At 35.8% G+C, this 26,081-nt stretch overlaps 1 protein-coding gene across 3 annotated transcripts in view; it reads left to right on the top strand.

The window, feature by feature from the left end:
• SF3B1 (splicing factor 3b subunit 1) overlaps positions 1-24,520 on the top strand; it is a 38,292-nt gene extending 13,772 nt beyond the window's left edge. The window contains exons 1-22 of one of the 3 annotated variants that reach the window (XM_058549496.1): positions 373-1,656; positions 1,964-2,043; positions 2,956-3,126; positions 7,448-7,685; positions 8,923-9,135; positions 9,390-9,511; positions 11,054-11,251; positions 11,348-11,449; positions 11,983-12,162; positions 12,912-12,998; positions 13,127-13,397; positions 13,697-13,842; positions 13,961-14,107; positions 14,255-14,380; positions 14,819-15,040; positions 15,558-15,740; positions 15,828-15,939; positions 17,421-17,541; positions 17,878-18,009; positions 19,111-19,383; positions 21,610-21,826; positions 22,115-24,520. In XM_058549496.1, coding sequence (XP_058405479.1) covers positions 1,987-2,043; positions 2,956-3,126; positions 7,448-7,685; positions 8,923-9,135; positions 9,390-9,511; positions 11,054-11,251; positions 11,348-11,449; positions 11,983-12,162; positions 12,912-12,998; positions 13,127-13,397; positions 13,697-13,842; positions 13,961-14,107; positions 14,255-14,380; positions 14,819-15,040; positions 15,558-15,740; positions 15,828-15,939; positions 17,421-17,541; positions 17,878-18,009; positions 19,111-19,383; positions 21,610-21,826; positions 22,115-22,273 — 3,477 coding nt within the window. In that variant the 5' untranslated portion in view covers positions 373-1,656; positions 1,964-1,986 and the 3' untranslated portion in view covers positions 22,274-24,520. Of the gene's footprint in view, positions 1-31; positions 147-339; positions 1,657-1,963; positions 2,044-2,955; positions 3,127-7,447; positions 7,686-8,922; positions 9,136-9,389; positions 9,512-11,053; positions 11,252-11,347; positions 11,450-11,982; positions 12,163-12,911; positions 12,999-13,126; positions 13,398-13,696; positions 13,843-13,960; positions 14,108-14,254; positions 14,381-14,818; positions 15,041-15,557; positions 15,741-15,827; positions 15,940-16,959; positions 17,030-17,420; positions 17,542-17,877; positions 18,010-19,110; positions 19,384-21,609; positions 21,827-22,114 lie in introns of those variants that run through there. The other 2 variants (XM_058549497.1, XM_058549498.1) reach the window with 2 other exon arrangements.
• The last annotated feature ends 1,561 nt before the right edge of the window (positions 24,521-26,081 follow it).

The following is a 26,081-nucleotide window of genomic DNA, read 5'->3' as shown; positions in this document are numbered from 1 at the left end:
TGGGTATTAAGTGAGATATAACTCTTTTCAGTATGATCCATTTGCCGAGCACCGACCTCCGAAGATTGCAGATCGTGAAGATGAATACAAAAAGCACAGGCGGACCATGATAATTTCCCCAGAGCGTCTTGATCCTTTTGCAGATGGTAATTCTTTCCCACTTTTCTATAAGTATTCGGAAATTTATTTGTATTAAGTTGTCTTTAGCCCTTTGATTTTTTTTGGCATGCCTATGAATTTGCTTTTCTTTTTTAAAATCCCCCTTATAGATTTGTATAGATTTGGTTGAAGTCACAGATGCCATATTCTTCCTCTTTATAATGCAAGTTTTCTTTCCAGGTAGAAGGACAAGAAAATAATGAGCCAATGCCATAGAAACGCAAAGGGTTAAAGGTTTTTCTTTTACTTTTGTTTTGGGTACGCTTTCTATACTTTGAACAAATGTGTTTTTCTGCTCAAAATACTTTCAAATTATTGAAAGTTTTCATTCCAAATCCTAGATTTTTAGGATTGTTACTTTTGAGAAACTGTTTCTCACATTAGAGCTCCATCCATGTTGCTCTAAATATAGTTTAGTAAACGCACCTACTTTGCTTTAAGCATAAAGTTAAAACAAAAATATGTGTACAAAGACTTTGATATTTTTAATAGTTGGAGTCTGTTTTGCTAATTTTAGGGGCATAGTGAGCCTGATGGAAGCTTTCCTCAGGTGAGTGAGTTTCAAAATCAAAATTAGGTGCCTGTTTCTTAAAATTAGATTCTGCTGCAGGTTTACAAATTAGACTTTCAGCCTGCATGAATTAGTAGGGATATTCTTTTTTTTACTTGCATAATTGTAATTGATTTAAACATGTATGTCAGAATTCACAGGCCCATACTAACTGTCCTTAATTTCTTTCCTACAGCAGTACTGCTATATGCCAGTCCTGTCTGCATTCTTAAGGGTGCAGTTCAACACATCCTCTCTAGATTATGGTGAAAAAGTATTCCAAAGGAAGTCTTATCAGAGCTAGTGTCAGAAAGAATGACACTATCAATTAGGCATGATCTTCAGCATAGGAAATGTCTTAGAATTTTATTATTTTTTCCTAAATTATGATGCTATACTACTTTGTATAGCTAATTATCACATTTCTAAAACTAGTGTGCCTCTGTGAATCTTGTTGTATACTGTTTGGGCTTCTTTAAGATATTTTGAAGTTTGAAAAACAAATACTGAAACTTTAACCAAGAGACTAACACATCTCTTTGTACACCACTTTTCTTCTGTGTGCATCATAATAACTGGTAGAGGTAATATATTTCAAGTAATATATTTCCAGTTGTAATTTATACTTTCTAAGAAAATAAAAATATGTTTCTGGGTCAACAAAACTCTAAAAGCATGAAGCCCTTTTTAGTAACATGACATCAGAATAAGATTATAGGTATATTTTTAAAAATCAGATTTTCTGAACTATAACTGTTTTAGAACATTATATGAGGAACTTATCTAGTCATAGTTATTTGTAGTCAGGATTTTAACAGCTTGCAACAGGTAATGTTTTGAATATAAATATCTTTCCAAAGTGTTACTAATGGTAAAGAGATAATTTTCTAGGCTTCTATTCTGCTGCTTGAAGTCAGAACTGCTGATGGAGACAAAGGCACGAAAGTGTACGTATTCCGGATTAGCAACCCAGGAACCCATCACTTCTGAAGACTCTAAACTGTGCTGTCATTTTGTTTTCATATGCATTAAAATATTTGTTTTAAACTGCTGTAGATATGTTTGTGTTCAAACAGGTTAAATTGATCAGCAAACTCAATAAAAAGTAAGATGTATAATTATTAAAGTTTTCCATCAAAAAATAAATTAAATGATTATGGAATAACATAATATTAGAGCAGGGCAGATAAATCAGTTGAACCTAATTATCTTTTATTTATTGTACTCTTGTCCTGTTGCTGTTCTTTTCTGCAGGAGGGAAGACCCCTGATCCTAAAATGAACGCTAGGACTTACATGGATGTAATGCGAGAACAGCATTTGACTAAAGAAGAGGTATGTTAACCTGCTTTTTATTTTAATGGTTGTGAAAGAAAGTGAAGAAAGTAGAGATTGAGTGACTTTTGTATTTTCTTTTTATTTGCTGTACAAGTAATATTTTAACAGCTTAATAAAAATTAAGTTGAGAAAGAACCTTACCCAAAATTCTGTCACCTCCCAAATTACACTTTTCATGTTTCTATATCCTTTTCTAGTCCCTGGTCCATTGGCTATATATCTATATACGTATGTATCTTATGGTGGATGTATCCGGGAAGGATTGATAGTGTGTGTCTGAAGCCAGTGTGTAAGGGAAAAGTGAAATAGTTAAATCATTCTTTGAAAAACCTCTAATTCTCTCATAAGATTCAGTTTGGATATGGGTGGAGAATTCCTGAAGAATTCCTGTTGGCCTACAGAGATTGCTCCATCTTGTTTTAATAGTTAGCCTCCAAACTTAATATGAATATATAATAGATTTGTTTGTTTTATGGATTAAGTGGGATAGTGGAACTCCATTTTAAAATCATGGGGTAAATTAAATATGCATTTGTTATGACTATGTTATTTGCATAGTTATAGTCACTTTTATCGCTTATATCTTGCTACATTGTCTTAATTGCTATTTATATGAGTTTTAAATAAAACTTTATTTTTGAATGGAATCATCTTTACCGTTGACTGAAGATTTTACTTCACTAACTGTATATAAAGTAGAGTGCTTTATGTTATAAATTCAGTACTTGCTCATCTGTTGTGCAGAAGGACATTGTATAAAACTGGCGATAGAGAGGGAAAATAAGGAAGGAGAATGAGTGAAGAATAAAATGACGTGAAATCATGAAATAGAAATGACTGTCCTAATGATATAAAAAGATAATTGAAAATGTTTTAAAGATATTCACTGCTTATTCAAATATTTTTCAGAGAGAAATTAGGCAACAGCTAGCAGAAAAAGCTAAAGCTGGGGAACTAAAAGTCGTCAATGGAGCAGCAGCGTCCCAGCCTCCCTCAAAACGAAAACGACGTTGGGATCAAACAGCTGATCAGACTCCTGGTGCCACTCCTAAAAAGCTATCAAGTTGGGATCAAGCAGAGGTAATTTCTTAATTTTTGTTACTACTATTTTTAATGTTTTTATCTCATGAAATGTATTCATCAGCTCTTGTTGGCATACAAGATAGCACAAACTGGGCAGCTTAAACAAACATTTATTTTCTCATGGTTCTGGAGGCTTGAAGTCCAAGATCAAGATGCCAGTTGGTGTCTGGTGAGAGCCCTCTTTCTGGCTTGCAGATGGTTGCCGCCTTGCTCTTTCCTCACATGGCCTTTTCTCTCTGCTTGCATGGAGAGAGCGAGCGAACTCTGGTGTCTCTTTTCTTATAAGGACACCAATCCTGTCAGATTAGGGCCCGAACCTTATGGCCTCACTTAACCTAATTACCTCACTAAAGGCCAAATCTCCAAATAGTCACATTGGGAGTTAGGGCTTCAACATAAGACTTTTTGAGGGAGAGACAGTTCAGTCCGTAACATGAAGTAAGAGAATGTTCCTTTTGGAATAATAAAGATAGATATGTAAGTATGTCACGTTGTGGAGATTGAGTACAATATATTGAGTGATCTTCCTCATTTTCTAGATGGATAATTTAAGCCTCTGACCACAGGTGTCAAATGGGCAATGCTACTGCATTTCCTTGGTCAGTTTACTTTTCTAGAGAACTTCTTTGAGTTTTTTGGATTTAATTTTATTTTGATAAAATGTATATAACATAAAATTTGCCATTTTCACCATCTTTAAGTGTACAATTCAGTGGCATTAATTACACTCACAGCTATTTATTTCCAAAACTTTTTTTTATCACCACAAGCAAACTGTATAATCATTAAGCAACAACTCTCTTCCCCTCCTCTCTAGAGGACTTATTTATGTCATGTCAAACCTATAATACCTCTTTAGCTGCTGCTTTTTTGTGTGTTTGTGTGAGAAATACTATCCCTGAGCTAACATCTTTTGCCAGTCCTCCTCTTTTTGCTGAGGAAGATTGGCCCTGGGGTAACATCTGTGCTCGTCTTCCTCTACTTTATATGTATAGCGCTGCCACAGCGTGGCTTGATGAGTGGTGCGTAGGTCTGTGCCCGGGATCCGAACCTGCGAACCCCAGGCAGCGGAAGCGGAGAGTGCCAACTTAACCACTGAGCCATCGGGCCACCTCCTTAGCTGCTTCCTTTTTAGTTGATGACCTTGCTTCCTATTTTTCCTCCCAAATAGAAACAATAAAAAAAACTTAACACACATTTCCCCTGTGAAATCTACCAGTATGCTTGTATGTTTTCTCACCTACTTTGCCTTTTCTTTTGTTATCATGTGAACTGTTGGTGTACATTGACCATCTAAAGCTAACCCTTCCACTTATGTGCCATTTCCCATCCCCTCTTACTACTCAAGGACTTTGATTAACAGCAGTTTTTCCTCTGTACTTTAGGTTATCATCATCCATAAAAACATTTTACCCATTTTCATCTTCGGAAAAAAACAAAAGACTGCAGGAAACCATCCCTTGACTCTCACATTCCCTTTCAGCTACCATTTCTGTCTCTTTTTACCACAAAATGCTTTGAATGAATTATCTGTACTTGCATTCTTTGCTTATTTAGTCTTTACCCTGCGCCACTCCACCAAAACATCTCTTGTCAAGGTCACTTGACCTCGTCATTGCTAAATCCAAAGATCAAGTCTCATTCTTCATATTACTTAGCATATCAGTAGCATTTGACATTCCTTGATACTCTTTTCTTTCTTAGCTTCAGTCTGTTGATTTTTTTAATACTCCTCACTGCTGCTGTTCCTCAGTCTGGTTTGCTGGACCTTCCTCAGCTTCCTTAACTTTGTGGTTCTCTGGTGCTCAGTCCTTGGACCTCTTTTCTGTCTAAACTCAACTCCCTAGGATCTCATTCCTGTCTTTACATACCATCTCTATAAGACAACTCCTAAATTTACAACTCTGTCCTCTACTTCTGTGTTCCTTGGACCTGACGTGTTTACTTGGATGTTTAATAAGTGTTTCAAAATCAATATTTCTAAAATAAAATTACTGGCTGCTTTTGTTGTCTCTTGTGTAAAGCTCAATTCAAACAAATGAAATTCAATTGAATAAAAAAGTAGTCTAGGGAGTGGATTTTCTTTTTCAAAGTGAGGATTTAGGTTTTGTGCTAGGAAATACAAAATAAAGTAAAAAATAAAATAAAATAAAATTACTGATTTTCTCTATATTCATTCACCCCTCTCCACCCTGCTCCTGTGTCTCTTGGCCCAAACCAAACCCTTAGGAGTCATTTCAGGGCCATCCTGTACTCTTTTCTTATTCTCTTACTCTATGTCCTATCCATAGTTAGTCCTACCTTTAAATATGTTCAGGATCTAGCCACTTTTCATGACCTCTGTACTCTTACCACTATTGACTCTAGCATAGACTACTGCAGATTTATTTACAAATCAGAAAAAACTGTCAGACCATGGCAATATTTTCCTAAACCCAGAATTGGGATATACTGATACATAATTTCCAAACAATTTAGTTTAAGATAAATCCTGAGGACTCCCATTTGTTTGCTGACATATGAGAGGATTTGGTTCTGCAGATTATAAATTATTACTAACTTCAATTCTGTGGTTGACATTTAGTGCTAATTTTAAAAACTTGGAAAGAGAAACTTGCCTTGCTGGTATCTGTGTAACTGTATGCTCACGATAACTAGACACAGGATTGATGTCTGTCTTATAAAAATTAGAGATTCAGACCATGTTTTCTTTCCCACACAACTCTATCCTAATCACAACTGTGGGAATTACAATGGACAACTGATAGTAAATAAATGAAAGAATTTATTTAATACCTGATTCAGCAGGAGGGGCAATTGCCAAAAATGAGATTTTGGACAATTTATGTGCTTTACTCACCTAATTGAGAATTTCTCAACCCTGAGTAATATATAGACTCTTTTTGTTGTTGTTGCTGAGGTAACAATGGTTTATAACATTATGTAAATTTCAGGTGTACATTGTTATGTTTCAATTTCTGTGTAGATTACATCATGTTCACTACCCAGAGACTGATTACCACCCATCACCATATATATGTATAGAATCTTTTTAAAGAAAAAAATATTGTCTTAAATTTGTTCTGGTATTTATGCAAATTTGCAAACATAAAGCTAGATAGAACTCGTGTATTGGATAGAGCATCCAACTTTAAAACAGAAGTATAGGGCTGGCCCCATGGCTTAGCGGTTAAGTGCGCCCCCTCCGCTACTGGCAGCCCAGGTTCGGATCCCGGGTGTGCACTGATGCACCGCTTCTCTGGCCATGCTGAGACCACGTCCCCCATACAGCAACTAGAGGGATGTGCAACTGTGACATACAACTATCTACTGGGGCTTTGGGGTAAAAAAAAATGAGAAGGATTGGCAATAGATGTTAGCTCAGAACCGGTCTTCCCCAGGAAAAAGAGGAGGATTAGCGTGGATGTTAGCTCAGGGCTATCTTCCTCACAAAAAAAAAATAAAATAAAATAAAACAAAAGTATATTACAAAACCTATAGTATATTACAGAACCTATACTAATGAGTGTAGGTTTATGAATACTTATGAGTCATTATTTAAATACAAATTTTGTTTTGCTTACACTGAAGTATTTTGCTTACACTGCTTACTTACTAGGCTACTTTGATATGATGCTGTCTGCATGGTGCGGGTTCTTTTGCTATCACGTGCTATCTGATGCCCTGCGTCACGTACTCCTTGTCTCTGTTGTAATCCACTTGTAATCTTTTTCACTAATTTACCAGCATCAGTTAGAGTAATATTATTACAAATGTGATTGTAAATACAAAATCTGAAGGATTGACATCATGTGGCAGTATCTAGTTATAAGAGAATTTACCCAGGTAGTCCAAAACATGCCTATATTAAACACACAATTGAACAAAAACATAAAAATAGTATTTCTTAGAGCTCAACAGTATATGTCTCTAAGCCCCAGTTTGAGAAGTATTGATATAATTAAAACTGAAATTCTTTGTTTGCAGATCTAGGCAGAGAAGCTTTAGTGATTTTTCCCAAAGTTATGGAGCCGTTAGTGGCATATTCAAGATTTATACCCATAATACATTGTTTTTTAAGCTAGAGGTTTTTTTCCTCACTGCTTCAGATTAAAACTTTAAATTGTTTTTAGCCATAAACATATTTGCTAGAAAGTAAGTATCTTTTAAGCAGAAGAGTAGTCTACTTTAACTCGTAATTATAGAGACTAGAACTAAAACATTTATTTGTTTAGAACTTTTTTGTTTAACAGAAATTTTCTAGTTATTTTTATGTGGGTATGTAGGTGTTTGAAATAATATCTTTTGCTCTGTTAAGACCCCTGGACATACCCCTTCCTTAAGATGGGATGAGACACCAGGTCGTGCAAAGGGAAGTGAGACTCCTGGAGCAACCCCAGGCTCAAAAATATGGGATCCTACACCTAGTCACACACCAGCGGGAGCTGCTACTCCTGGACGAGGTGATACACCAGGCCATGCAACACCAGGTCATGGAGGTGCAACTTCCAGTGCTCGTAAAAACAGATGGGATGAGACCCCCAAAACAGAAAGAGGTAATTCTAGTGAAGTCTGAGTGTGTGTTTGGGTGAAACGTTGACTTGATGAGTGATATGTTTATAGGCCAATATCTGTTCTCTCTAGTCCTGGGTAGATGGGTAAATAACCAGCTCTTTTTTTTTTTTTTTTTAATAAAAAAAGAACTGAACAGATAACATGCAAAATTCTTTATTCTTCTTGAAGAAGTTTAAGATTTATTTTAGGAAGAACATTAGGAGAAAGTAAAGTTCATAAACCATAACCTTTTATTTTTTATTGTGGTAAAATATAAATAAAATTTACCCTTTTCACCATTTTAAGCATACAGTTCAGTGCCATTAAGTACATTCACAGTGTTGTGCACCCATCACCACTGTTCATTTCTAGACCTTTTTCGTCATATCAAACAGAAACTCTGTACCCATTAAACAATAACTCCCCATTCTCTCCTCCCAGTGCCTGGTAACATATATTCTACTTTCTGTCTGTATGTTTGCCTGAATCTCTTGTTTTTTGTGTAAACTATCTGAAGTTATATTTCATTAACTGTTTATGAGATTGGCTGTAGCAAGGTAAGATTTAATAGTGCATTTGCAGGGCCGGCCCCGTGGCTTAGGGGTTAAGTGCGCGTGCTCCGCTGCTGGCGGCCCGGGTTCAGATTCCGGGCGCGCACCGACTTACTACTTCTCCGGCCATGCTGAGGCCGCGTCCCACATACAGCAACTAGAAGGATGTGCAGCTATGACATACAACTATCTACTGGGGCTTTGGGGGAAAAAAAATAAGTAAAATCTTTAAAGAAAAAAAAAATAGTGTATTTGCTACATTAAAATTTCACAAAGAATTTTTAATAATAAGGAAGAGTGCTTAACATGTAGTGGATGAAGGAAGCAGCATAGAGTTGTACGTGCAGAGTAATCTCAACTCTATGGAGAAATGAAAAGTAGCTCAAGAATGTAAAGTGCCTGTCTCTGGGTTGTGATATTATGAGTGGTTAAAAAAATACTTTGTTCTGTTTTCCTATTCCTCGATGGCTACTATGTATTTTTGTAATCAGTGGAAAAGAAACAAAAAAATAGTGAAGGAGGATAAATATGAGATGAAACATTAAAACTTTAAATGGGTCTCCATTTTAGGAATCTCTTGTTTTTGAACTTGATCAGTTTGAGTATGTTAGCTGTTTGAGAATAAACAGTGATTATTATTTTGATAGTTGTTAAAATTTTAGACTTATTCACTCTTTTTTCCCTAAAGATACTCCTGGACATGGAAGTGGATGGGCTGAGACTCCTCGAACAGATCGAGGTGGAGATTCAATTGGTGAAACACCAACTCCTGGAGCCAGTAAAAGAAAATCACGTTGGGATGAAACACCAGCTAGTCAGATGGGTGGAAGCACTCCTGTTCTGACCCCAGGAAAAACACCAATTGGCACACCAGCCATGAACATGGCTACCCCTACTCCAGGTAGAAAGAAAGTCTCTCATTGGAAATAATTTATTTCCTGGAAATAGTTTGAACTTGTTTTTGTGGTTTTCTGTGTGCTATTAATGCCTCTTTTTAGCAAGAATGACAGGATAAAATAAAGAAGTCTTGGTTTGAGTTTATAATATAAAAGCAGTTAAATATTAGAGTTGATCTTAACTGTCTTATCTCCCAAGGACTGATATAATGATAAAGTCTTGCACTATAGATTGTTACAGAAATTCGCTTTTTTGTAGGCCACATCATGAGTATGACTCCTGAACAACTTCAGGCTTGGCGGTGGGAGAGAGAAATTGATGAGAGAAATCGCCCACTTTCTGATGAAGAATTAGATGCTATGTTCCCAGAAGGATATAAGGTAATAACAGTCAATATGAATGTGGTGATATTTAGGATGTGAATTTTATTTTAAATATTCTTTGAAAAAATTAATTGGTCAAGTTTACACTTGCCTTGCCCAAATTTACTACTGCCGTTCCATTCTTTTACCTGTTTCCAAGTACATTTCAGTTCCAAAAAGTAATAGAGATGAAAAGAAAGGAATGACATGAGGTTTTTATTACTTTTGGAAGGTGAGAAATCTCAAGGACTTCTAGGACCACATTTTGAGAACTGCTGCCTTGGGGGTATGGAATAGCTTGCTGCTTCAGTTTATCAGCAGTCCCAGGGTTAAGCTCATGTTAGATCTTGGTTCTTTTACTTGGTACCTCACAATGTTTTGTGTATTTAAGTTCATGGATTGCCAGGGAACACAAAGAATATTCTGTTTACCATAACAACTTGAAGTTTATTTTGAACTACATATCTGGGACTCAGGGACTATTTGCTTGTCTAAAGGTAGTCTGTGGTCATATGGCTAGCTGGGTCATAACCAGGGCTGGAATCAAAGTCATCTGGTGGCCTTTACCGAGCCTTTCATGCCAATGCCTGTTGCTTTTTAACAATTTGTATCTGTATTTCCTGTTAGGTTTGTATTAGAGAATTTGTTTCAAGTATGCATGAATTTCTGCCTTATAATTTTTTGCAGCCTCCACGTAATGCTTTGGGTATACACACTCGACAACCTACTATAATCACTCATTGCTTAATGACAAGGATACATTCTGAGAAATGCATCATTAGGCGATTTCTTCGCCTTTGTGCAAACATCGTAGAGAATACTTACACAAACCTAGATGGTATAGCCTACTACACACCTAGGCTATATGGTACTAGTCTTATGGGACAGGACCACCGTCATATATGCGTTCCATCAGTTGTTATGCAGCATGACTATTGACTGCCTGAGTCTCTCTCAGTTGCAGTCATGATTTCCTTAATATAAATAAGAGAGAAATATTCTCCTTAGTGAATCTTAGTGAATTTTTTGGTTTAATCAAATGGTGTGTATTTTACAAGGCTTTGGTAAATATTTTGGTTTTAGTTTTTATGCATTTAACTCATTTTTATAGAGTGACTTCATTATTAAGATTTACTTTTATAGTGCAGAGATTTACGTGAATGATTTTTCATTTTGTTATTAAAACATAACCTCTTATATATTATGTGCATTTTGTGAGCTTTTTTCCAATTAAAGTGACAGGTTGGCTCACCAACATGTTTGTGTAGATTACTATATGAAAATGATCAGAATTTTATAAGCCTGATTGATATATCTCCTCATTTCGTAATATACTTAATTCAGATTTTAATTAGCAAATGAAGACTCTGAATATTTGTCATATGTATTTTAATCTTATAATTAAGATAGAAAAGTGGGATCGATGTTAATTCTTGTCTCCAAGCAGAAAGCTTCCTAGCTTGTAAACTGTAAAATATTTTAAGTGCAAATATTATTCATTGTGTTAGTCCTTACTTTATAAAGTCAAGAAAATCCTAAACTGTCTTTTAATTGTATTAGGTACTTCCCCCTCCCGCTGGTTATGTTCCTATTCGAACTCCAGCTCGAAAGCTGACAGCAACTCCAACACCTTTGGGCGGTATGACTGGTTTCCACATGCAAACTGAAGATAGAACTATGAAAAGTGTAAATGACCAACCATCTGGAAATCTGCCATTTTTAAAACCTGATGATATTCAGTACTTCGATAAACTTTTGGTAAGTGATAATAGAAATAAAATATTTTTTTGTTTAGAAGTTATAAATCATAATGTTTCAACTTACCTTTAAATTTTTTCTTTTTACTATTATTAGGTTGATGTTGATGAATCAACACTTAGTCCAGAAGAGCAAAAAGAGAGAAAAATAATGAAGTTGCTTTTAAAGATTAAGAATGGAACACCTCCAATGAGAAAGGTAAATACCAGTTAATTAAATCATCATGTTATTTATAATTTTGTTTAGAAATTTATAATTAACTTCTTCATCTTTACCAAGGGCATAGTGTGAGGGAAAGAAAGATGTGTAGTATGAAGGATTTGGCTTTTTAATCGAAGAATTTTATGCTAATAAGGATGTTGAAAAATGAAAACGTGCTGAACAAGACTCTAAGGTAATTAGTGGAATCATGTGAGGAATTGTATTAGCATCATATGTGGCTTGAAGATGGGCGATCCTTTAGCGGAAGTTAAAGAGGGAGTTTTATATCATAGCCCTGTGGCTCCATTGTTCTGCTAAATTACCATTTTTGAATTAACTGAAAACACTGAACTTCTGTCACAGGAGTTCAGACTTCAGAGTAATTTTGATGGGAATGAACTCATGCTACTGTATGTAAAGTGTCTGTGAAGTTTACACTAAAATATTAAGTTACAGAAAATCACGATAATTTGATCATTCAAAATGCTTAATTATAAAGAATCACACTTTTTACTCTTTCTTCCCCCCAGGCTGCATTGCGTCAGATTACTGATAAAGCTCGTGAATTTGGAGCTGGTCCTTTGTTTAATCAGATTCTTCCTCTACTGATGTCTCCTACACTTGAGGATCAAGAGCGTCATTTACTTGTGAAAGTTATTGATAGAATATTATACAAACTTGATGACTTGGTTCGACCATATGTGCACAAGGTTGGTTGGTTGTTCTCAAATAGTGTTTCTGATGGTTTGGTATTTTTTAATATAAAAGGAGTTCGTGGATTTTTTTTTTAAATAGCTTATTGTTATGTGTATTTGTGAAATTTAAAAATTCTCAAAAAGTAATAGCTGATGCTGTACATTGATGATACAAGGGAAATTTCACCCCCTTATGCAAGACACTCAGAGTTAACCAATGTTAAATTATCATGTTCTTCCAGACCTCTTCTTTGTACAAGCGTATATCACACATATACAAATATAAGTATATACAGATGTAACTTTTTGCCATCTTTACTATAATGGGTTCATAGTATTCATATTTTTTCATTTGTTTTTATTGATACTAGATTAGGATGAGAAAATGTATGTTTTTCATGCCATTAGTGTTAAGTAACATCTTTTTGCTGGTGGTAATTATGGCTTAGAATTGTAAAATGCAGATAGATGTATGTTATCTTTTTTAAAATATTGAATATTTGTTAGTTTCTGTGGTTAACAGTTTTCCCAAATTTTCATCTTTATATGGGGTTTGAAATTGTGTAATTAAAAGTCTTAATTTGTCCCTTGATTAACAAAGTCCTGGTAATTATAAATTTCCTGGTAAAATGAGTTTTACATACTTGTGTTTTTAAATTACATAAATGATCTGCTATAATAAAATTCTCTATATCTATTTAATTCTGTTACGTGAATATGGCATCAGTAATAGGTGTGAAAACGTAGCTCGTTCTATTTTTCAGATCCTTGTGGTCATTGAACCATTATTGATTGACGAAGATTACTATGCTAGAGTGGAAGGCCGAGAGATTATTTCTAATTTGGCAAAGGTATTTGCATGATATTTCTAGAGAAGAAAATTTTATATCTGTTGATGGGATTATTTGATTATAGAGGGAAATGGTTGAGGGTTAATATTATCAGCTCATGATTGTGTCCTTTTTCTTTGGCCTTTTAGGCTGCTGGTCTGGCTACTATGATCTCTACCATGAGACCTGATATAGATAACATGGATGAATATGTCCGTAACACAACAGCTAGAGCTTTTGCTGTTGTGGCCTCTGCCCTGGGCATTCCATCATTATTGCCCTTCTTAAAAGCTGTGTGCAAAAGCAAGAAGTCCTGGCAAGCGAGGCACACTGGTATTAAGATTGTACAGCAGATAGCTATTCTTATGGGCTGTGCCATCTTGCCACATCTCAGAAGTTTAGTTGAAATCATTGAACACGGTGAGTTGTAATATAACTTTGTCTGTGTTTTATAAGACAGGTGTTTTGAAATTTTGGCTACTGATTTGGAGAGATAAATGGAAAAACTTTAACTACCTAAACACCAGATAGTTTATGATGGGATTTGTAATGGTATCTGCTAATAAGCTGTGGTTCCTATTGGCTTCTGTGTAATTTAGTCTAATGTGAGCCGATTCTGCAGTTTGACTAAATTGTTAGATATATTGCTAGAATATGGATGATGCTCTGGCAGTTAGGTAATGTTGTTGCTTAGTTAAAACCCGTGTTTGGTTTTGTAGGTCTTGTGGATGAGCAGCAGAAAGTTCGGACCATTAGTGCTTTGGCCATTGCTGCCTTGGCTGAAGCAGCAACTCCTTATGGTATCGAATCTTTTGATTCTGTGTTAAAGCCTCTATGGAAGGGTATCCGCCAACACAGAGGAAAGGTAGCTACATCAATTAGATTTTATTTTTCTTTTGATTTCTACTCATTGATGCTAAGGTGGCTTAAATCTAATTTACTGTGTGTGTGTATATATATATATTTTTTATATTTTAAAATAGGGTCTGGCCGCTTTCTTAAAGGCTATTGGGTATCTTATTCCTCTCATGGATGCAGAATATGCCAACTACTATACTAGAGAAGTGATGTTAATCCTTATTCGAGAATTCCAATCTCCTGATGAAGAAATGAAGAAAATTGTGCTGAAGGTAATTGTTTCAAGTTGTTGTTGCTCCAGATTTGTTAATCTAAATTGGGTGTGTTTCATGGTTCAAAGAGAATTTTAAAGCATTAAAAAAAACAAAGTATTGTATATTAAATTAGGACCGTTTACTAATTAGTTTTTAACCTTTTAGGTGGTAAAGCAGTGTTGTGGAACAGATGGTGTAGAAGCAAACTACATTAAAACAGAGATTCTTCCTCCTTTTTTTAAACACTTCTGGCAACACAGAATGGCTTTGGATAGAAGAAATTACCGACAGGTAAGCTTTTATTGTAAAAAATATTTTCAGAAATCCTTTGAACTGATTCTTTAGTCAGTTTGAATGCATGTTACACATTATTTTTTGCCCTGATTACCTCTCACAGTTTGTATGTGCTTGATTGTGAAAGGAGATGAATTTTAGCCAATTAACTTTGATTTTGATTTTGCATTCTAGGATAAATACCCAACTATTGATTGAGTCTTTGTCTAGTAAATGAAACGCTTGATCTGGCTAGGTGAAACAGAAATACAGCCTTATCTTGATTTGATCACCTTGATTTAGATTCACATTAAAATTTTTTTGGTCACTTTTCTCGAGTTAACTTTTCTCAGCATACTTACTAGCTGAATAGTATCTTTTGAGTATTCACTTTTCATGATGTCTCTTTATTTCCTTGGAAGACTGATAAATTAAGTTTTTTTCTCCTCTGTTTAGTTAGTTGATACTACTGTGGAGTTGGCAAACAAAGTAGGTGCAGCAGAAATTATATCCAGGATTGTGGATGATCTGAAAGATGAAGCTGAACAGTACAGAAAGATGGTGATGGAGACAATTGAGAAAATTATGGGCAACTTGGGAGCAGCAGATATTGATCATAAACTTGAAGAACAACTGATTGATGGTATTCTTTATGCTTTTCAAGAACAGACTACAGAGGTAATGATACTAATTATTATGGCAAGTTACCACTGACTTTCATATGTGTAAAAAAGCAAATTATTTTTTAAGCAAGTATTATCACTAAAAAGTAATTGAATTTGAAATAATTTTAAAATGCTCATGTTCTGGGGCCGGCCCCGTGCCTTAGCGGTTAAGTGTGCACGCTCTACTGCTGGCGGCCCGGGTTCGATCTCGGTCGTGCACCGACGCACCGCTTCTCTGGCTATGCTGAGGCCTCGTCCCACATACAGCAACTAGAAGGATGTGCAACTATGACATACAACTGTCTACTGGGGCTTTAGGGGGAAAATAAATAAATAAATCTTTTAAAAAAATAAAATAAAATGCTCATGTTCTTATTCGGTTGACTATGAGAAAATATTCTCTGCCTCAAATTTTTAGATTTGGTTTTGTCTAAAAAACTCAGTATTAATATATTTCAACTTTTAGTCACCAACAATTCTAGTTCCCAATGAGCGTACTTTTTTAATTTAACTTAGTTTTTCTTTTTTAGGACTCAGTAATGTTGAACGGCTTTGGCACAGTGGTCAATGCTCTTGGCAAACGAGTCAAACCTTACTTGCCTCAGATCTGTGGTACAGTTTTGTGGCGTTTAAATAACAAATCAGCAAAAGTTAGGCAACAGGCAGCTGACTTGATCTCTCGAACTGCTGTTGTCATGAAGACTTGTCAAGAGGTAAACTTTTATATCAGATTCTTTTTTCTTCACCAAATAGTTTATAAGGTGAATAGTAACATTTTAACATTATTTGTTTTATTACAGGAAAAATTGATGGGGCACTTGGGTGTTGTTTTGTATGAGTATTTGGGTGAAGAGTACCCTGAAGTATTGGGCAGCATTCTTGGAGCACTGAAGGCCATTGTAAATGTAATAGGTATGGAATGTGCTGGTCATGTAAGAATTTTTTTGTTTTGTTTTTTAATTTTTTTTGGTTTTTGAAAGTAAAATATAGAATCATATTTAGGAGTTGAGTAATGATTTCTGATAATTTTTTTTAAAGCAATTCAAAATTGTAGTTAAGTCAGGGGATGTCACAAAAGTGTTGTCTCCCAAAATCCATTTATATTTTACTTTAAAAGAAAAGAGGGCAAATTTAGGACCTGCAGGAGAAGTGGGAATAGTCACAACTCAAAAAACTGTGAAGTCATGGAATAGAGGACCCTAACAAAAATTAGTGTCTCACCTGAAATATATTCTGTGTGTGTAGGGGGAAGACAACTCTTAAGTTTTAATTTAGTTTTAGGACAAAATATATATTTACTCAGTCTGGAACTAGTAAATGATTATGCAGGTTTTTCTGCTTGATATCAAGTTCCAGGAACATCACCGGGGGAAAAGTGAATTGCTCTAGGTTATCTCATTTTTATTTATATCCAGTTCTCATCCATTCAGTTTTCTAACCTAAAGTAAAACACAAGTATATTATAAACGCTCTTAGGTATGGAGAGCAAAGCTTTTATTCTTTAAGGGCATTATGATAAAGCAAACAGTCTCTTGTGTTTAATCCTTTATTGTAATTGAACATGACTATTGCAAAAGTAACTTCTGCAGATTTTAGAGAGGCCAAAATAACCTAGCAGTTGGTCAAAATAGCTGGCTGTGATAGCCAGTGTTTTTCTCATTTTAGTAGGGGGTTTTTATGCAGTATAGGAGATCTTTGAACTATTGCCTTTATATATAATCCCCAGTTCAGCCCTGTCCTCTATACTTGAAGATAGTTGCTTGCCAAAAAATCTGTTACTTGGCCACTTGTGGGACCCTGGTCTGCAGGGAGTTGTAAACCATATTGTTGGTCAGGGAAACATGGGAAAAGCAATGGAGAGAGAATCAGAGCAAGCAATTCTAGTTAGAGCAAGAGCCCCTGCCAGCTGCCTCCTTTTTTCTCTCTTCATAGGTGTAAATACCATCCAAGTATGCCCTGCATTGCAGGGAGACTGGAGATCTGTTTGTTTTGCAGTTAAAGGGTAAGGGGGCCCTTTCTGGAAAATTTTACTTTAATTTACATGTCTACCTCTGGCTTATATTGTTGTGTATGGCCGGAACATAAGCTGTCCCCATATTTAAATGTCAGTGTACAAATACATTTCAGAACCAAATAAAACTTTTTTTGTTGTTGAGTATCCATCATTCTTTAAATCACATCGCTAATTTTTTTCATTTCTGTGCATAATCAGAAGTTGTAAAGTTAAAAACAATTCTGAGTCTGGTCAGAATCTGGGGCTTTTTTTTTCCATAGGCAGCTGTAAGTTGATATTTGTGCCTAGTTATGTATATTACATTCCTAAATAAAAGGTAAAATGAACAACAGTTGCAGTTCAAATGTTAATTGGTAGTGTGTTGACTTCTATTAAATAGGTATGCATAAGATGACCCCACCAATTAAGGATCTGTTGCCTAGACTCACCCCCATCTTAAAGAACAGGCATGAAAAAGTACAAGAGAATTGTATTGATCTTGTTGGACGTATTGCTGACAGGTAAGCAGATTACCTAAACATTTTTATAAGCAGTATTGGTTTCCACATTTAGCCACTTTTTATTCACTTTGCAAATTTGCTTAGTGTTGCTAATGTAAGTGTATATGGTCAGGCTATCCAGTATTAATATTTTCTGTGAAATTTCAGTTTTGGATGGTAATGGGGGAAGTGGCAATGTAGTGTTAAGACTAAACCATCCTTTCTGAAGAGTAATAATATTTTTATTTAATGCTTAAAATGAGTTGGTAATCATGTTTTGAGAACTGAGTTAGCAAATTTACCTCTTAAAACTTCTTATTGTCACAGAAAAATTACCTTTTTTTCTTCTTAAATTAGGGGAGCTGAATATGTGTCTGCAAGAGAATGGATGAGGATTTGCTTTGAGCTGTTAGAGCTCTTAAAAGCTCACAAAAAAGCTATTCGTAGAGCCACAGTCAACACATTTGGTTATATTGCAAAGGCCATCGGGTAAGTATTATGTGTGTATTTTTTTACTTGATAGTAAACCCTGTATGGTGTTGAAAAATGCTTCTGTATCTGTATAAATCTCTTTTAAGGCATGATGTGAATAATGCAGTTGAGAACGCACTTCGTTTAACCACTGACCTTCAAATTTTTTTAAATTCTAAGTTGAATTAAAATAGATGGAAAGTTTTTAAATTTTATTTAATCACACCAGATATTTTCAGAGAGAGAAACTGTACAGTTTCAGAAAATTCAAACTTTTGTTGGTCCTCTTTAGGCAGGTTCTTAATAAAACAGCATAATTCAAGTCTCATGTTAATGCTTTATCTGTTTTTAAAATATTTTTCTAAAATTAATCCACAGACAACTGAATTATAGCTATTTTATTAGATAATCTGTGGTAATCTGCTTCCATTCTGTCAGAACCAAACTAGAAGAAACAGTCATTGTAGAAAATGACATATTACATGTAAATGTTGCTTTATAGCAAAGGAAATGTTTTCAAGCAATAAAACATAACAAAAAAGTCAGATTAATTAGGTAGGCCCCCCTTCCCCTTTTTGGTAGCAGAAATATTTATTTTAGCAGTGATGTAGTCAAGAAATTTGCCACAAATAGCTATTATGCTAACTTTTTTAGCCCCTGTGTCCCTCTAAATTTGTGGTAAAATAAATGCTTAAAGGAGGAGAATAGATATGGTAAAGGTGTGTGGAAGGAAAATAGACTTGTGTGTTGTGGCATATGGAGACCATAGTTTGGGTACTGCTGTAAAGTTGCCTGGCTCTAGTGGCCATGTTTTAACCACTCAAAGAATTACTCAGTCTAAACATTAAATTTTTTTATATTTCAGGCAATTTGCTAAAGACTAAAAATTACATTTGAAAATGAATCTGTTTGAATTTTTTCTTTAAAACGGACATTTTAATTTAAATAAAGTTCTTAAATAGAAACAACAACGCCGGTGACTTGATAGTACTGTATTTTATCATAAAATTACTAACTTCCCAATAATTACTTACTATAAAGTTTCGTTCCTTTGCATTTTTTTCCCTCCAGAAAAATTTTGACTTGTAATCTGTTTGCTGACACATTTATTTTTTTCAGCCCTCATGATGTATTGGCTACACTTTTAAACAACCTCAAAGTTCAGGAAAGGCAGAACAGAGTTTGTACCACTGTAGCAATCGCTATTGTCGCCGAAACATGTTCACCCTTCACAGTGCTACCTGCCTTAATGAACGAATACAGAGTTCCTGAACTGAATGTCCAAAATGGAGTGTTGAAATCACTTTCCTTCTTGTTTGAATATATTGGTGAAATGGGAAAGGACTACATTTATGCTGTAACACCATTACTTGAAGATGCTTTAATGGATAGGTAAGTGACTTGAACTAAATGTAAGAAAATAGTTATAATTCTTCCTTTATTTTAGAACTTACTGAAATAATTATTATATGACGTGTTTGTTGTGATGCAGTTAAAGAAGGGGAATGCTAGCCTGGATTTTTATAAAACTGTAAATATGACTATTGTTATCTTCAAATAATATGTATGCCATAGTGGTTCCCTAAATTTTCTCTTTCAAGTGTCCCCTCCCCTTTCATATCTTTTAGAGTAAATACATTTCAAAAAACAGTAATTGATCAACTTTTGTTTTAAAAATTAATTAAAGTCAAATATAATTAGAGGAAATGATGAGCATGAGCTTATTGGTGTGACAAAGAGATGTGATAGATTTTTGTTACTACAGGTGAAGCAGAGATTTCTATTGGGCTTTTGAACTGTTGAACTTAGCCTGCCAGAGCCACACTATTCTATTGCAGGCCCCCAGTTATTCAGATGGTGACCCCCGATACAGTACTGCTTGAGTTAGTTATTTGACAGTCAGGTTCCTGATGCCTTTAACCATCTAGACTGACATATAACTTTATTTATTTATTTTTTCCCCCAAAGCCCCAGTAGATAGTTGTATGTCGTAGTTGCACAGCCTTCTAGTGGCTGTATGTGGGACGTGGCCTCAGCATGGCAGGAGAACCAGTGCATCGGTGCGCGCCCGGGATCCGAACCCGGGCCGCCAGCAGCGGAGTGCGTGCACTTAACCGCTAAGCCACCGGGCCGGCCCTAGACTGACATATAACTTTAAACACAAAAGTAACTGAAGAGTGTGTAAGGAAAAGTTCAGGATCCAAGTAGTAAGGGAAAAGTAGTAAAGTGGCTCTTTATTTTTCAGGAAAGATAGGTTACTCAAATTAGACCCGTTTCAATTACTTTCACGTACACACACAGTTACTCATTAATGACCTTCCAAAAGGGAAACTTAACAAGACTCAACAAGTTAACCACAAGGTATATATGCAAGACATGGAGACAGGGTAAGAATTGTGCTCTGTAAAAGCCTGGCCACCTGGGGCCCAGTACAGTAGGAGTAGATCATACTTGCTCCCTATTCCTCAGTGAGATGTGCCTGAGCATCATAGTGCAGTCCTTGGTGTGTGTGACTGGCAGTTAAAAATTACGTTCTGTGTACCAATAAATTGAGATACTAACTGTCAAAAATTACTAAATGAAAGGAAACAATATTTGGGAAATTTACTAATGAGGAATATACTGCTGTACTGTGATGCCTAATAGATTAAACATTATTATAGTAAAAAAGGATGCTAGTAAGTTCAGGTGTTTTTTTTTCTTAGACCTTTAAGGTACTCTTATTACCTTAGAGGGCAAGGAGCATAAAATCATTTTTATACCCATTACAAACCCATTATCTTATATTCATGCTTAGTTGAGTAATTGTGAAATGAATACCTCAATAATTTGTCGGAAACATAAATTCAGTTAACATGGGAGATGATAGAGTTCTTATTGCTGTGGGTTTGAAAAAATTATTGGTCCTTCTTTTCTTTCTCCCCAAATTGAATTCTTGAATGAAACATAAAATTTACAAGGGAGGGCCGGCCCTGTGGCTTGGTGGTTAAGTGCGCGCGCTGCGATGCTGGTGGCCCGGGTTCGGATCCCGGGTGCGCATCGAGGCACCACTTCTCCGTTCATCCTGAGGCCGAGTCCCACATACAGCAACTAGAAGGATGTGCAGCTACGACATACAACTATCCACTGGGGCTTTGGGGGGAAAAATAAAATAAATAAAATCTTTAAAAAAAAAAAAATTTACAAGGGAAAGGATTTAATTTTAATTTAGTTATCTATTGTATACTAGTATCGAATTACTTTCAAAGATTTCAAATTTATAGAGTTTAAAATGAGATATTACTGTTAAATCATTGATATGTAAGAGTCACGTATCCCCTTTTTAGTAGCATAGTAGAATGTACACTGCATAGGGCTCTCTTGCTTATATTCATTTCAGAGGTTAATTAGAAAATATGACTTATTTTTGAGCCATAGTGAGATTGGAGTCATTAAAGCAAAAGTTCTCAAGTAGAATCATTAGTCATTCTAAAGGCATTCTGTATCAGATGTATAAGGTGAGAGGATTACTCTGCATTTGTTCCATGCACTGAATTGGTAATTTAGTTTCTAATGGGCAGCAAATATTTCCTGTAAAACTAAGACTGTGTCTTAACAAAGCATTTCCCCCGTTAACAGGGACCTTGTACACAGACAGACGGCTAGTGCGGTGGTGCAGCACATGTCACTTGGGGTTTATGGATTTGGTTGTGAAGATTCGCTGAATCACTTGTTGAACTACGTATGGCCCAATGTGTTTGAGACATCTCCCCATGTAATTCAGGCAGTTATGGGAGCTCTGGAGGGCCTGAGAGTTGCTATTGGACCGTGTAGAATGTTGCAGTACTGTTTACAGGTAGGTTAAAGATTTCTAAAAGATTATTCAACGAGAAAAGTAATTTAGATGAATTAATTAAATTCACTGTTCCTAATTATCATAGGGAATATTGTACCCTATGGGAAAACAGTTGTAGGGGGAGGGGGATTAGATTTTGTCTTTGCCTACTGCAGTTTTGTGCAGTTGTCAAGTTTTTTTCTCTCTTAAAGGGAAATGTTTGGAATCATATCTTTATAGTTTGTTCATTAGTTGTGTTAAGGTTGTGTACTTGAAAACGAAAATAATGTAACCTTTTAATTATTCTAGGGTTTGTTTCACCCAGCCCGGAAAGTCAGAGATGTGTATTGGAAAATTTACAACTCCATCTACATTGGTTCACAGGATGCTCTCATAGCACATTACCCAAGAATCTACAATGATGATAAGAACACCTATATTCGTTATGAACTTGACTATATCTTATAATTTTATTGTTTATTTTGTGTTTAATGCACAGCTGTTTCACACCTTAAACTTGCTTCAATTTGGTGATGTAAACTTTTAAACATTGCAGATCAGTGTAGAACTGGTCATAGAGGAAGAGCTAGAAATTCAGTAGCATGATTTTTAAATAACCTGTCTTTGTTTTTGATGTTAAACAGTAAACGCCAGTAGTGACCAAGAACACAGTGATTACACACACTATACTGGAGAGATTTCATTTTTAATTCATCTTTATGAAGATTTAGAATTCATTCCTTCTGTTTAAAGGGAATGTTTAATTGAGAAATAAACATTTGTGTACAAAATGCTAACTTGTGTGTGTTTTTTGAACATGACTTGTAAAATGCGGAACTTTGATAAAGTATTGGTTTGTGTAGAGTAAGTGGCTTAATTTCATTTTCTGTCACCTGGTTTATAGAAAGTAGCAGAATACAAACTATATAAAGTGATGGCATCTTTGTCAAAATTCCATTGTTCTGTTGATAATGACAATGAGAATAGCTTTGGGGATGTTCACCTCAAACTAGCACAACCATTCCATCACCATAGGAAATATAGCACCTATGCTGAACTGTCTTGAATAATATAATTTTGCACTTACATAGCGCCTTTCATCTTTTGATTTCTCAAAATGCTTTATGAACATGTTTAAGGGAAGTGATTCGAGTCAGGTCCAGCTCTTAATGAGTCTGTGCTTACAAAGTGGGGAAAGTATCTTTATTTCAATACGGCCTTCTACCTATTGGGATTGAGGCTACCTAAGAAATGCTAATAGAATAAGACAATCTTTGGGTTCTTTTCCATGTCATAAGCCACCCCTCAACAATGTATTCAGTAAATACCTGTTGAGCACCTACTGTATACCAGCCACTGTGCTTAGTATAGGGGATGCAAAGGTGCTTTTGACCTGCCCCTTGCCCTTAAGTATATGCAGTATGATGGAAAAGGGGCGATACGTCCAATTATGTAGTACTTAGGTGCTGTGATAGTACACAATGGCAGTAGCTAAAATGTCCACGTTTGCTTAGTTTTACATTTAGTAATTAGATAATAAATTGAGGTGTCAAGCATAAACTGAAATGCCACTTAATTCTGGAGGAACCATTAAGGCAGTACTTAGTATTTTTTGGTAAATATTTTATTTTCAGCTTTTCCTAATTTTCTGGCCAAGAATTTCTTAGTTTTAGTCTTTTTACTACCCCTAGCTGTTTTGTTTTATCTCCCTATGTTAGTACTTCTGTGAACTCTGGTAAGAAATGAGATTCTGCAGCAGCGTAAGCATAGGATGGCTCTGCTGCTGTAAGTAAAACTATTATACTGGGACTAGAAGGTTTGTTCTTTGAATTGTTAACACTTAGGGCTCCCTGTTTTGGAGGCTTATTTGAGAAACAGCTTGTAATTCATTGACTCTTACAAAACTGATATTGAGCATTAACTGATTCTCCTGGCAGAATTTTTAACTCCTTATTGTTCCTTGTGTGATGTAACTATGACAACATGTCAGTGTGTACTAAACCACAATTGCCAAAATCATCTTTCTATTAGAAGTTTTTGTAACAGTATCTCCATGCAACATTAAATGTTGCAGTTCTCTATAGTTGATGGTAAATGACCTTCAGTAATGACTAATCATGAAAATTGAAGAATACAATTAGATTTCAAAGCAAAAATTTGATTTTAAACCAGTCTTGGAAAAATTTAGTTATATTTTTACTTCAAGTACTTGCATACCTTCAGTTTTCTTGGGCCCTTGCTATTTATGGAAAATAGCAAGGAGTGAAGGAGACAACTACACCTTAAGTGACTTTTTACTGATTCAAGTAATTTGAGGACAGAGGTGAGGGAAATAATGAAAGCTACAACCTTAAAAGTTGGGACCAAATAGAGGCTCACAGATGTTTGGATTATTTTATATGTTTATTATTGAATAAGGGAAGCATTTTGTGATATATGTACATGAAAGACGCTATGTGAAGTTTTAATTAAAGACTGACTTTCTCATTTTCTTTTGGTGTTAAAGCCAAACTAAGCAGGAAGAAATTAATGTTCTTAAGGGGACAGTGGGTGGGTTTTTCTGTGGGCTTTTGTTGATTTTTCTGTGGGCCCTCTAATGGAATTGATCTCTTTGGCTGTTCAGTTTTTTTCGTATTGTATTTTTAAAATTTGTTGTACGGTGCCCTGTGAGCATCAAGTACCCAGATGAATAAACTTACCATATTTAAAGTCTTAGACCAGTTTTTAATCTTAGTTGACTCTGTTATTGCACTACACTCTGTTGTGGTTGTGCCATTTTAATATTGAGCTATTTGGGTTGTTTTCCAAACAGGGGAACTTAATGTTGAAAAACCAAATAACTTTTTCTTTATTAAATAAGAAACTGAAAAAGACAGTTGCAGCCAGAGGTTCAGTTGTTTGGTTTCTAATGTTTCTTAAATCCCATAAGGTTAAAAGAAGCAGAAACTACAGCTATCACAGGGTTTTTCCAATTTTGGCGTTACTGACATTTTGGGCCAGATACATCTTTGTTGCAGGGGTGCTGTCCTGGATGTTGTAGGAGGTTGAGTAGCATCCCTGACCACTACCCACTAGATGCCAATAGCACCCCCATCCCAGTGTGGCAACCAAAAATACCTCCAGATGTTGTCTCACATCCCTTGGAGGGCAAAATCTCCCTAGGTTGAGAGCCATTGAGACCACTGTTTAAGCAGGACTCACATATGTCTGATAAAATTCAAGCATGATGTATGAAGCATTTCATTTTAGGCAGCAGTTGCCTAGGAAGTAACTAGAAATACCATTTTACAATACTTAACATACCTACCTTTGGTAAAACCCTGCATCAGTCTTAGGGAAAGCAAGCTGAAAACACGTAGATGTTGATGCTCTCTGGTCCTCAGAGCACCTTGTGGCACTGTTGGAGCCAGGGGCACAGTGCAGGGGCAGGAGTGCCAGTGGCTTGGTGCTCCATTTGGAATGCAGTTGTTCAGGGCCCCAGTTGTCACCTGTGAGGGGTGGGGTGTGTGGTATGACTGGAGGAGGAGGGAAGGCAGGGCACGGAGACCCTTTGAAAAAAATGTGGATAGAAAGCCATAGGATTTAAGGCAACTTGATAAGAGAATTCAGATTTGGAAGACAGTCAACGTCTATAGGCAGGAGAGAGTAAGTTTTACATAAAGTCGAAAGTATAGGTCATTGGCATTTCTAGTGTTCATGCTAGAAAAACTAAGTTTAAAAAATTTATTCTTGGGGCCGGCCTGGTGGCGTAGCCTTTAAGTGCGCGTGCTCAGCTGCGGTGGCCCGGGGTTCACAGGTTCAGATCCCGGGCACGCACCGACGCACCACTTGTCAAGCCATGCTGTGGCAGCATCCCATATAAAGTAGAGGAAGATGGGCATGGATGTTAGCACGGGGCTAGTCTTCCTTAGCAAAAAGAGGAGGATTGGCATCAGATGTTAGGGCTGATCTTCCTCAGCAAAAAAAAAAAATTATTCTCAATAGTCTATTTCATAATCTAAAAAGAATATAAAGGGACATGCTTGCATGTTATGTGGCACAAATAGACTTTGTATCTTATGACCTGACTAATACTAAATTTTTTTGGAAGGAGATTTTTAGTGAGTGAGAGGCTCTGGAGGGGATTTAGTCTGAAGTGTTATCTTGGAATATCTTTGTGCTAGGAAGAAACTTGCAAATAAGATCCATTGTTGATTGTTCCTATGTCTAACTCCCCCCAAACTTTAAAAATTTTTCAAATGTTGAGAAAAGTTGAAAGAACAGTGCAATGAACACC

Source organism: Diceros bicornis, chromosome 10 (genome assembly GCF_020826845.1).
Source record: "Diceros bicornis minor isolate mBicDic1 chromosome 10, mDicBic1.mat.cur, whole genome shotgun sequence".
Taxonomy (NCBI): Eukaryota; Metazoa; Chordata; class Mammalia; order Perissodactyla; family Rhinocerotidae; genus Diceros; species Diceros bicornis.
Note: the sequence above shows the minus strand (reverse complement) of the source record. Positions and strands in the feature narration are given on the sequence as shown.